The 13,187-nt window shown below is 36.6% G+C and overlaps 1 protein-coding gene across 1 annotated transcript in view; it reads right to left on the bottom strand.

Moving 5' to 3' along the window:
• Positions 1-13,187, bottom strand: part of GFRAL (GDNF family receptor alpha like) — a 57,028-nt gene that overhangs the window by 35,176 nt on the left and 8,665 nt on the right. Inside the window, 2 exon segments of the mRNA XM_024754682.1 lie at positions 1,977-2,307; positions 3,203-3,259. Coding sequence (XP_024610450.1) covers positions 1,977-2,307; positions 3,203-3,259 — 388 coding nt within the window.

Raw genomic sequence — 13,187 nt, 5'->3', positions numbered from 1 at the left:
TCTATATAAGTTGAAGCAAAAAAAATATAGTAAATAGTTCAGCACTCTGCTGAGATCTTTACCCTTTATCTTACAGAATGTGTGCTATAGGGAAGCAGTTCTCTTTTTTTGACAAATGTTTACAAGATCTGCAGCTACTTTGCAAGTTGGAATGCCTGACACTAAATGTGTGAGGATAGTTAAAAGGCGGAAGGAAAGCAGTTCACCAAGAATCAGCCCATTCAGGAAGTGATGTCATTAAATCTCATTTGCCAGTGGTTCAAGCAAGGTGACAAATGTGACAAACCTTGCCCTGAGCTATCACACCTAGCCACTTCTCCACACTAAATGTTTATTTTGACCTTTAAAGGAATTTGCTATATATGGAGTTTTATTCATTTAAATACAATTAAATAAAATAGTCCCTAATAGAAGGTACTGGGCAAAGAAATTAATATGAATTTCTTGGGATAATTATCCCAAGAAGAAGCAGAAGCTTCATCCCAATTAATGCTGGTTGTTAAAGAAAGCTCCTTTAATGTGATAATATCAATGTTACAGGTAGTTTTGATTCATCAAGTTTATTCAGTATCCTCTTTCTTTCCTCCATCTTCTGACTCATGTCCAAAGAGGCTCACTTAACTGTGGCTTTCTTACCACACAAAAGATCAATTCACCTTGAATATATAAGGAAATGTGCTAACGAAGACCACAGTGAGGAGAAGAGAAAGCCAAGTTGTTGGTTTCAATTTATGGTTTCCAGGAGGAGTTACCTGCAAAGGTAAAGTCTAGTCTCAACTAGCAGCCAGAGTGGATATTTTAACAAGTGAGCACATCATTCACACCTTTGCTCAAAATCTCCCAGTACCGCTCTTATTTCTCTGAGTAAATCCATTCTCTATTCCTCTTCCCCTTGTGCACTCTACCCTCCTTGCCTGAGATCATGCCACACACATTTCTTCCTCAGCACTGGTTCGTCCTTTTTTTGGTATCTCTTCTTTCCGATATTTACTGAGACAAGCTCATTTTCTCACTTATTCGACTCTGATAAAATGTCTCTACTGGGGCCACCCCATTTGTACTGCAATTCTTTCACTCTGCCCATTCACATTTCCCCTTATTGCGTGTGTGTGTGTGTGCTCCACAGGGCAGAAATTTTTGTATCTTGTACCCTGATGCCTAAAATAGTAGTAAGTGCCTGGTAATTTATTTATTTATTTATTTATTTTTGCGATATGCGGGCCTCTCACCGTTGTGGCCCCTCCTGTTGCGGAGCACAGGCTCCCGATGCGCAGGCCCAGTGGCCATGGCTCACGGGCCCAGCTGCCCCGCGGCATGTGGGATCTTCCTGGACCGGGGCACGAACCCGTGTCCCCTGCATCGGCAGGCGGACTCTCAACCACTGCGCCACCAGGGAAGCCCCTGGTAATTATTTTTTGAATAAACAAATACATGACTAACATCATCGCCTCGAGAATTAAGGGTGAGAGGTTGAGAAGAGAAAAAGGGTGCATTCCTGACACCATGGCACACGTGTGTTGGGGAAATCCAAACTTAGCTCTTTCCTCATCTCCAGCTTAAGACACAAAATATTTATTTTGAAGTTTAAAGAGTCACCTCGTCAAAATTCTATGACATTTAACAGCCTTATATAATCACACCCCAAAAAAACAATAATAAAATTAACATACAAGACAGGTCTATTAAGCAATTCATGAGTCTCACTTGAATATGAAATTTTAATAATGCTATTTCATGACTACCCAATCCTGACTAACTGAATTTCTTTTATTCCAAAAACATATTCTGCATTTGAATTTCGAAAAGGATACTACACATGTACTATGGATTCAAAACTATGAATTGTCTGGCTTTATTTACATCATGTTGAATGATGGTGGGAACTCTAGCTAATGTAATGAGATCAAGTGTTGGGACTAGACTGTAACAAATAAGGTGCCAAAATCAGAAAGTAAGGTATGTGTGTTTTTACTCACCTGCATAATTCATCATTTTGGCAGCTGTGAATTATATCGAGGCAAGTTGGGGCTGGAACTCTGTTCACTGCACATGGCTTGCTGTGAAGAGCTTCTCTGGACTGCTGACAAGGTACATCAGAAGGAGCACAGTCACAAAAAGCCAACATCTGGGCAGTGTTAAAAGGCATATTTTGGTAGAAGAACTGGATGGCTGCTTGGCAGTGTTTCACATCACACAGGTTTCCATTTGCTGAGCAAGCTTTCAGGTAAAGGGCCAACTGTGTGTTACAGAGCACATCCGCCACACACTCCTCTGCCACTTCCAAACAGGACCTGATCCCTCTGATTCCTAAAAGCAATGATATGCCCAGGTCGTAGAAAAGTAAACAAAAAGCTGTACATGCAGAATCTGCAAAACACTGTGAGAAGTCCATGAGCAAAATACACTGATGTGCCCATGTGTTATTTTTGTCAAACATTCCTTTTTTTCCCCCTTAGAGTTAGTATGAACTTACTGGGACCTGAATAGTGGACTATTTGCATCGTCTTTCATCTACACTGGCTACGTGTTGTGATCCAGAAGTGATGGGAAGTGTGTAGGGCCAAAACTGAGCTGCAGAAAAAAATTCTTGAGCCCAGGTTTCTCAAATGTAAACAGTAAATCTTCAGAAATTGCATTTCAGCTATATAGCTAATGGTGCGTTCAGTGGCTCGAATCAAAATGTTCTTGTTCTGTTGCACTTTTTATTTGGGGGGGAAATCTTGACTAAAGGCTGTAGCTATTCCAACATATAAAAATGTTCACATTCTGGAAAACACAGGTATGTGTGAATGCCCCACCCCCAACACATCCATATACACAAAAAGACCTCAATTTAATTTACGTGATCAAAATATCTATGAAATTTAATTAAGACCTGGTCTTTGGTGTTAATTGTAAAGTATTCTTCAGCGTAACTATGAATAAACGATGGATAGGCAAAACAGATGTCACATGAGTGGAAGAAATGCAATGATTTTGTTGCCTTTTTTTGTTTTTTAAAAATTATATTTATTTATTTATTTAAAATTTTACTGGAGTATAGTTGATTTGATTTTGTTGCACTTCATAGTATTAGAATGATAAAAATATCCACACAATTTATTTTGTAATGACATATCTTTAAGAAACCTAGTAACTACATTTTAAATTATATTGTCCAGTATTTACAATGCAGATCAAAATAACAATTTATAAACATTACCATGATAGGAAAGAGTAGTTAGATTCCACTTGAATTTATTGTCCTCTTTCATGTTATCTAGAAGGAAAACAAAGAGACTATTTTGTTAGTGAACAATGTTCTAAATTTAATAGGAGAATGTGGACTACCTTTATGAGTGAATAATCAAGCAAAAGTACATATAAGCTCATGTAACCCTTATTTAACCCTTGATACACAAAATTAGTGAGGTACAGATGAAGAAAAATAAACCCCTGAAATATCATTCAAGTCAGTTAAACAGCCCTGCTCTGAGTATCCAGTTACTGGAAGATTTAAACAAATGCTAATGACTAGGCCATGTGCTCAGAAGTAAACAAAGAGTCTGTCTGGAGAGAAAGAACAGAAGGAATATTGTCTGAACCAAAAAACTCTTCCCAGTAAAGTCTTAATTAGATTGAAAAGCAATTTAAAGACTATTTCCACCTCTATCTTAGCCTCCCAGAGTTTTTAGGAATTGTAAGTACAGAATTGAAGACTCTCATTGATGGAAGTGAACTTGGTGACCATCTAATGCTAAAACATTTCATTCAAGAAGCATTTGTTGAGAGAGCTGAATCCTAACCACTAGATCACCAGAGGGGAGGGAGAGGGATGGAGCGGGAGTTTGTGGTTGGTAGATGCAAACTGTTCCATTTAGAATGGATAAGCAACAAGTTCCTACTGTATAGCACAGGGAACTATATTCAGTATACTGTGATAAACCATATTGGGAAAGAATATTTTAAAAAAAGAATGTATATATGTGTGTAACTGAATCACTTTGCTGTACAGCAGAGATTGGCTATACTTCAATTAAACTAATGACGTTTAAAAATCTCATTTAATTGTTCTTTCTTTCAAAGATCAACTTTATAAAAAAAAGAAAAGAAGCATTGGTTGAGTCCCTACTATATACCAGGTGCCATACTGAAGACAAATCGGCAGTCCCTATTGTCAAACCTATTAGGAAATAGAGACACAAATATATGGGGAGGGGGAAGGGTGAGTTTTGACAGGGCGGGAGAGGGTCGTGGACATGTACACACTAACAAACGTAGTAAGGTGGGTAGCTGGGGGGAGGCGGCCGCAGGGCACGGGGATATTAGCTCGGTGCTTTGTGACAGCCTGGAGGGGTGGGATGGGGAGAGTGGGAGGGAGGGAGACGCAAGAGGGAAGACATGTGGGAACATGTGTGTGTGTATGGCTGATTCACTTTGTTGTAGAGCAGAAACTAACACACCATTGTGGGGCAGTTGTACCCCAATAAAGATGTTTAAAAAAATAAAAATAAAATAAAATAGATGGAGCACTAGTAGACATATGCATAAAGTGATAGAATAGAATTATTACATTTTAAAACAAAAATTCAATTTTTGCCATTGGCTATTAAGATACTGACTTCTGTTATGGCATAAGTGTCTCTTCATGTTTCAATTTGTCCTGACTTGAGCTGTCTGTCCAAACTCCCTGCCTGCCCATCTACTGCACATATATGATGGTACAATCATAAGAAAATTCTTTTTACCTCCCGTTGTGTCACAGCCTTTCCAGACTCCTTGTTCCATCTGTTCTCATTATACATGTTTTTTCATTTTTCTACTGGTTAATTCTCAGCTCAAGAATCACTGTCTCTTCTGAAACACACTCTCCTGTGTTTCTGGGATGTTCCTTCTTCTGTGCTACTATTCCATATTGAATGAAATCCCAATAAGCAAATTTCAGAGAGTTCTACAGCTTTTGTAACATACAAAAGTCTAGGCTAGATCTTCTATGATAGGTTAATAGCTCTGCTTTGGAACTGTTGGGTATGGCTGTGCCACTGACTAAAACATATTCAAGAAACTGAGTTCACTTACTGTTATGAACTAAATTTTGTCTCCTTCCAAAATTTATAAGTTGAAGCCCTAACTCCTGGTGTGGCTGTATTGGGAGATGGTGTCTCTAGGGAAGTAATTAAGATTAAATGAGGTCCTAAGCGTGGGGCCCTGATCTGGTAGGATTTGTGTCCTCTTAAGAAGAGACCTTAGTGTGTTTCTTCACTCTTTCCTCTTCACATACACACACCCCATGGAAATGTCCTGTGAGTACATGGCAAGGAGTCAGGAAATCTAGAAGCCAGGAAGACAGCTCTCACCAGAAAATCACACTGCTGGACTTTGATCTGGAACTTCCATCCTCCAGAATGATGAGAAAATTAATTTTTGTTGTTCAAGTCACCCAACCTCTGGTATTTAACTAGGGCAGCCTAAGCAGACTAATACACTCACAATATGACTAATTATTACAAAAACAAAAAAACAATTCTTTTACCATAAGGAAACAAATTCTATTACGGACCCATGCTATTTTATATAATATGAGTAATACATTATAATAAATTCTCTGCACATTAAATCCTAATTCACATTAACTCCTAATCCACATTAAATCCTAATATATGGTGCATACATAGGTATATACACATTTTCTGGAGAATATTTTAAACAGTAGCTTAATTGCTGAAAAGGAGCTAAAGGGCAGTATGTCATGGGAACACAGAGAAACATGCACCCACCAGACCTCCATCTGCGTTATAAGATCATACACATTACAAAATGTACACTGTTCTCACTTCTTGACCCATTAATATCAAAATATATGCAGACTCTGATATAGTTTCAACCTGCTACCACTCTCGTCCAAGACACCACGCATTTCTCTGTTGACCTCATTTAGTGACATGGTCTCATTTGCGATCCATCAGTGAATGACCCCCACTTTATACCTACAGTACAGATCTCACTTCTATGTGTCATGCAATGAATTTAGATATCAATTCCATACCTAGAACTGTCTACTTGATTTCTTCACTTGGATATCTAACAAATATTTCTCACTTACCATGTCCCAAACTGACTCCTGACCTCTCCTCTGTCCACACCAAAGCCTCATCTTCTGTAGTTGTTCCCATGTTAGTCAATGAAAATAATGGCAACCACATCCTTCTAATTACCCAGGACAAAAAAACCTTGGAGTCAATGTTGATTCCTTTTTTCCCCTTGCATCCCCATATGATCCATTCACACCAAAACATCTCGAGAATCTGACAGCTGTCCACACTGGTCCATCACCCATCATTACAAAAGCTTCCTAACTGGTCTTTCTGCTTGGGCCTTATTTCTCTTCAGTTAGTTGTCAACACAAAAAACAGAATTATCCTGTTAAAGATGTAGATCAGACCATGACACTTCCTTGGCTAAAATCCTTCAGTGGTTTCCTGTAACACTCAGAATATGAGCCAAAAGTTTTGAAATGACCTACAAAGCCTTTCATGATCCTGCCCCTGTTTTATTTCTGACCTCATCTCCTGCATCTCTCTCCCTGCTCTCTCGACTCTACCTCTAGTGTCTTCTTTGCTCTTCCTCAACCTTCCAGACTATCCCCAACTCACCTTGAGCTTGTGTTTCTGCTGCCTGAAGTGTTCTTTCCCTAAATGCCCACATGACTAATTCCCTTGCCTCTTTCCATCTTTACTCAAACATTAATTTCTTCAGATCAACTTTCTGGCCATCCTATTAAAATTACAAACCAACAACTCAGACTTCTTTTTTCCCCTACCTGTATTATTTTTCTCCTTAGCACTCATACTGTTTATATTTTTTAATTTTATTTTTTTAAATTCTATTGGAGTATAGTTGATTTAAAATGTTGTGTTAGTTTCTGCTGCACAGCAAAGTGATTCAGTTATACATATACATATACTCATTCTTTTCCAGGTTCTTTTCCCATATAGGCCATTACAGAATATTGAGTAGAATTCCAGGTGCTATACAATAGGTCCTTGTTGGTTATCTATTTTATATATAGTACTGTGTGTATGTTAATCCCAAGATCCTAATTTATTGCTCCCCACCCCCCATGTTTCCCCATTGGTAGCACTCATATTGTTTAAAATATACATCTTCAAATCTTTTATCCTATTAATTTCTTCTTAATGGATGTTACAGCCTACTACTAAGACCCCCCTTTTGGTGATCCCAGTATTCATTTCCCCATCTGCTGGTCATTTTCCAGCATTGCCTCATCCAAAGGGAGTTGCCACATCCAAGGGGGCAGACTTTTCTAGGGGACAGCTCCTATCTAAGGGCTAGTCCATGAGAGGGGCTCAAAGGAGCAGCTCCCGTGTCTCAATGGGCGACATCTCTAAAAGGCCATTACAGAGCCAAACATCTTGTGGAATCAACTGTTTGTTGTGGTCATTGTCTTGCCTTTCAATTTCTCCCTCCACCTAATCCTGTTTTTCTCACTTCTAGATTTTGTTCCTGAGCCCTCAGTCCAGTACTACTCTGTATGCAAACCTCTGTGTCAGAGTCTGTTTCCAGGGAAACTCACCAAGACACTCCTCAACTGAGAATGTAAAGCCCTATAAAGCAATATTTTTTGTGATTTTTGTTCGCTTTTCTTACTGCTTTTTCCTCAGGTCTTAGAACATGGCCTAGTACATGGTAGGCACTCAAAGAAATATCTATTAAGTAAATAAATCATCATACCTTACTACATTATCTATTTCTTTAATTTTTTAAATCCCCTAAAAAATAGGAAGCTTCTTAAATGAAGGACAGTTTTGTTGTTGTTGTTTTGATCCTGCTGCACCAGACTTAAGATTTAGCACATTGTCAATGTCTCATAAGTATTTGTTCAATGAATGAATAAATGAATGAATAAAATTCACATTATTCTAAAACCTTTTAGCATTTATGTCTTTCTTCATAATCCCTTTTAGACATAGTCATAGTATTACGTTTTTAAATTTTCATTGTCTAAGAGAAACACAGGCAGAAATGGCAGAGCAAAGTCTTTAGTCAACTCATATTTGTGATTATACTTAAGGTTCCCAAATTCCTCCCTTGAATACTGACCTGAAACAATGTCTAGGTTGAATTCATCTTCATTGTCTTCACTGAAGGCTGGAACTGGATTCATCTGAGCATCCTGTATACAAATGTCCTCAAATAAGCTTTTCCAAATTTCAATGCATTTTGCTTCTGAAGGGTCATTGCATTGACAATTCCACAAGATTGTTTCTTTCAGACTTTCTCTTAATGCTGCACACAGGTAGCTTCCATCAAGGGTTTTGCATTGCTCTGATTCCCTCCCACAGGCTTTCTTAAAATTTTCATACAAAAGAGCACAATGTTCAGATTCCTGGCAGATACGTGCTGCCACGACGCAGTAGCTCTTTTTGTCAGTCATTAATGGCGTATCTTTCTGATGGAGCCATTGTGTGATGTTGGATTGTGCAGCCAAATATGAGGACACTGCTGATTCTTCTATAAATAAAAAGTGACTAAAAATTAAATATTATGACCTTTTAATGTTTTCTAAAAAGTGTATAGACATATCTTTTATAAATATACCAATATCTATTGTCTTTCAAAAGCCATTGAAAAAATATATTGCAAGAGAGCCATTACAAATGATCTTGATTTTCTTAAAAAAATTGAAAGAAAAATATTGATTATTTATAGTTTATGTAACTAAACATAATGATAATACTCAATTTCATTTAATATTTTATCCTCATTTATTTCGTCTTTTCATTACATTTTGATGATGATTGGTAGAAATCATGTGTAACTTAAAATACTTATAATCCATTATTTCTCTTCTATAAAATTTTGTGAATTTCCATTTTATCCTAGAAATTTACCTATACTAAACTGTTTCTCCACAGTTTTTCATTATTTCCCCTTTAAGAAGCATTTTTAGACAGTTTTTTCCTAATTCCCTTACCCGCTCGTGAAATTTTAATTCCACAGATATATCGTGCATCTGTTTAGGGACTGTATGTATATCTATAGGCTTTATATATAAGTGAGAGGTTTTTTGCTCATCCCTAAGAACCAATTTTCACCCCTTGGGGGTTATATCCTCATAGAGAATGCATGTTCTACTAGAGATTTCCAATAAGCACATAATTATATAAACTTTATAGAAAAAAGATAAGGAAAACAACCTCAATATAAGAATCCTTACTTGCTTAACCTAAGCTTTCAGAAGTATACTGTCTAATTCTAAAATGTCTCATCTTCCTCTGCGGTCCTTCATGTGGATCTCCACAATGAAAACTTCCTTGACCCTACCATTCTTCCCAAAGTAACTTTTTCCCCTGGGGTATTCTTCTCTTAAAAAAAAAAAAAAGGGTTTTTCTCTTTTGTTTATTAAATGAACTTTCTTATACCTTAGTTTTTACAAATGCCTCATGCAAGATAAAGATAGTATAATCTATTTCATGATATGAAAATGTTTACTTAAAAACTGCCAGGGCATTCTTAGAAGCACTGTTCAGAGTATAGCCTCTGTACTGCATGGGTTTGGAGACACACACTATGATAAAGGTTTGCACATTTATCAAACAACAGCTCACATGGATTGCTATAATTATTTAAATCAGGCTTCTCTACTGGAACAGAGAACATCTCTCCTACCCCTTTTGGCCAGCATATGCAAGGCTTGTGTGGATGGGATGTATGTGAATTAATGCCATCTTCATATAATTAGTTCTATTATATTGGTAATTATATATTTTGAAATAATCTGTAAATCTGTCTAAATGTCAATCTCTTTTACAGTATATATATATATATATATATATATATATATATATATATATGTATGAGTATTTATATATATATATTTATATTTAATAATCGAAGCTAAATGAAATAATCTGGCTAAATGTCAGTTTTACTCTGCTATGTTTTTAGCTAACCAAGAGCAGGGACTGTCTTAACCTATCTTTATTTCCATCCTCCAGCATTTATAAGATATCTACACATATTAACTGAATAATAAATATCTTATGAATGAGTATATAATTTAGATGCTCAAAATGTGTTTAAAATTAAAAATAAATGATATATTTATTGATCAGTTACTAGGTGTCAGGCAGTATGTTGAAAATTTATCATATTAAGAAAAAAAAAGGAAGAAATGTCAAAGCTGATTTGCTCAAGAAGTTTACAATCTATAGTAAAGACTAGAAAAGTGCACGTCTGTTATATGTTGAGAAATGTTTTAGGAATGCGAGGGAGAGAGAGAAACAGAGAGAGAGAGAGAGAGAGAGAGAGAGAGAGAGGGAGAGAGGCATTGTATCTTGTTGGAGTGATGACCAAAGAGCTGGTGGAGGATGCTACAGTTGAAATAGGATGAAATAATAAGATTTCAATTATCATTTCCTTTTCCACTCTGAGCTAAATTATAAGCAAGCAGCTGATGCTCTGGGTAAACACCATGATCAGGCCAGGTCCATCATGAAGTGCATTTGTGAGATCATTCAGGTCCTCTGTACAGGGTTTCTATATTCCTGGCTTATCAACATTACAACAGAATAGCATTTAACAAGTATTTATTATGGGAAAAAATGGTTTAAATGTGAACTGATTTCGGTTTAACTGCTCTAAATTTGTATGTACCTGTGGCTGGTAACTATATTTTGCCAGCATCTTGGTCTGATAGAAATGGCCATTGAGATATAAATGAACTAGCCCTACTATCTTGAAACAAAAGTCAATAAATATTTTTAGTATTTCTATACACTTTCGCTTCAGCCTACTTCAACCTAAAACTAGTAAAGACCTACACATTAGCTAATTAATGTCATTTTAGTCTCTATCCTATTTGACTTCTCTGCATTTATAATTGTCGATTATTTCCTCTGTGTCTTTCTCTCTTTCACTGGCTTCAAAATTCTTCCTGTAGTTTTTGTTTTTCCTGTCTTTAAAAACTTCCTTGTGGTTTCATCAACTAGATTGAAAACGTTGTTATCAAAATACTTATATTCTCACGTCATATCTTTTCCTGGCCAGTCTTATCCTCCTGCATTCTTGTACCTGTTTCTTACAAACCATTGACTCCCAAATCTATATGTCCATTTTAGGATACTGTCCTCAGTGTGAGACTCATGTTTCCAAATGCCAGCCAGATGAGGTCCACTCCATCATTGCTTTTTTTAAACCATATACTCATCATGTGAAATGTAAAACAAAATATTAACATTTCTAACATAGTGTGCCCTCCCAATGCAAACTCTCCAAATATAACTCACCACTTCTGTCCCCAGTCCTGTCTCCATGTACAGCAGTACCCTTGTCCCAAGCCAGAAGCTTCTACCACACATTTAACAACATTCCATACTCCTCATATCCAACAGAAACCAATTACTATTGATTGTAATTTATAAATATTTCTTAAATATCTCTTATCCTTACAGTCCTCAGCACCAGTGTTGTAGTTTAGGCATGAGTCATCTCTCTCCCAGACTCTTTTGACGGCTTTTTAACTGATATTCCTGGCCTGCATCCTTCCCTGCCTCCATTCCCTCCTTTACACCACTGCCAACAAACGATATCCTTCAAGATACTGATTCTGTAGTCTTCTGTTTAAAATGCATTAGTAGTTCCTCAAAACAACAGTTTGAAGTCAATCTCCTTAGAAAGATATGTAAGTTTAATAAGTTCCTCCTTCTTATTAACATCTGGTTTCTTTCCAGTATCTCCTAAGACTCCACTGTTCTATAATCCAGCTTTACCAAGAACGTGTTGCTCTCCAATGTCTTCTGCTTCATTCTACTTCCTCTGTCTAGAACATCCATTTTATTTCATCTCCCTATTGAGCTCAGTTCACCCTAAAAAGCCCAAGTCTGCTATTTCTTCTATGAAGTCTTCTAAGTCTCCATTATTTCTTCTTGTATAACTTTAAGTGTGTAATTATGTGTGTATAATCTCACGTGTATCACCTCACGTGTATCACATTGTATAGGTGATATTTAGCAGTTATCATTTTCATTAAGAATTGAGACCATACAAAATATGTTCTCTAATGTTATTGGAATTAGATATTAACAAAGATATCTAAGAAATCCTCAAATATTTGGAAATTAAACAATAGTATTATGAATAAACTTTGAATCAGAAAGAAAGTCAGGGGCTTCCCTGGTGGCGCTGTGGTTGAGAGTCTGCCTGCCGATGCAGGGGACATGGGTTCGTGCCCCGGTCTGGGAAGATCCCACATGCCACGGAGTGCCTAGACCTGTGAGCCATGGCCGCTGAGCCTGTGCGTCTGGAGCCTGTGTTCCGCAACGGGAGAGGCCACAACAGTGAGAGACCCGCGTACAGCAAAAAAAAAGTCAGAAGGTAAATAAGAAAATATTTTGAAATAAATAAAAATGAAAACACAAGATATTAAAATTAGTAGATGTGACTAAAATAGCACTTGGAAGGAAATTCATGTAAAGAGATGCTTACATCACTGATAAGATTTCATCTTAAGAAACTAAAACGTGAGGATCAATTTCAAGTCAAATCAAATGCAAAAGAAATAATGTCGAGCAAAATTGAGAGAGAAAGCCTGAAAGAAAAAAGACAGAGACAGAGAGATAAATACAGAGAAACAGACACAGAAAGAGAGAAAGAAGGGCACAAATATTCAGTACTTGAACAAAACTGAGGACATCACCTAAACTTCATCAGACTTTTAAAGGACAACTTGGGAATATTAGGAACAACTTAGCAGAGTGATAGAAACTAAAAGAAAGGGTAAAATGGAAACTCTAAAAGTAAAAATTCAACATAAATCCAACAAATGTCTTTCAAATTCATTGAAAGACAAACTACAAAAGAAGAAATAGAACAGTCTTGAAACAAACACACTGAACATTTAAAAACCTTCCAGTGAAGAACAGCACAGATATCTTCATTGGTAAATTGAATTAAACACTTAAGGAAAAAATAACGCCAATTCTTTTTATATTATTCTAGAATTTAGAGGAGAAGAAAATACTTCTTAACTCATTTTGAAGACAGTGTTACCCAGACAACAAAATCAGACAAATACTTTCTAAGAAGAGAGAATAACATGCCAATATGCATCATGAACATAGATTTAAGACCCTCAACAAAATATTAGAAAATTTAATCCAACAATATATAAAAAGAATAATACAATA

This window comes from Neophocaena asiaeorientalis, unplaced genomic scaffold (genome assembly GCF_003031525.2).
Source record: "Neophocaena asiaeorientalis asiaeorientalis breed wild unplaced genomic scaffold, Neophocaena_asiaeorientalis_V1.1 scaffold319, whole genome shotgun sequence".
NCBI lineage: Eukaryota > Metazoa > Chordata > Mammalia > Artiodactyla > Phocoenidae > Neophocaena > Neophocaena asiaeorientalis.
Note: the sequence above shows the minus strand (reverse complement) of the source record. Positions and strands in the feature narration are given on the sequence as shown.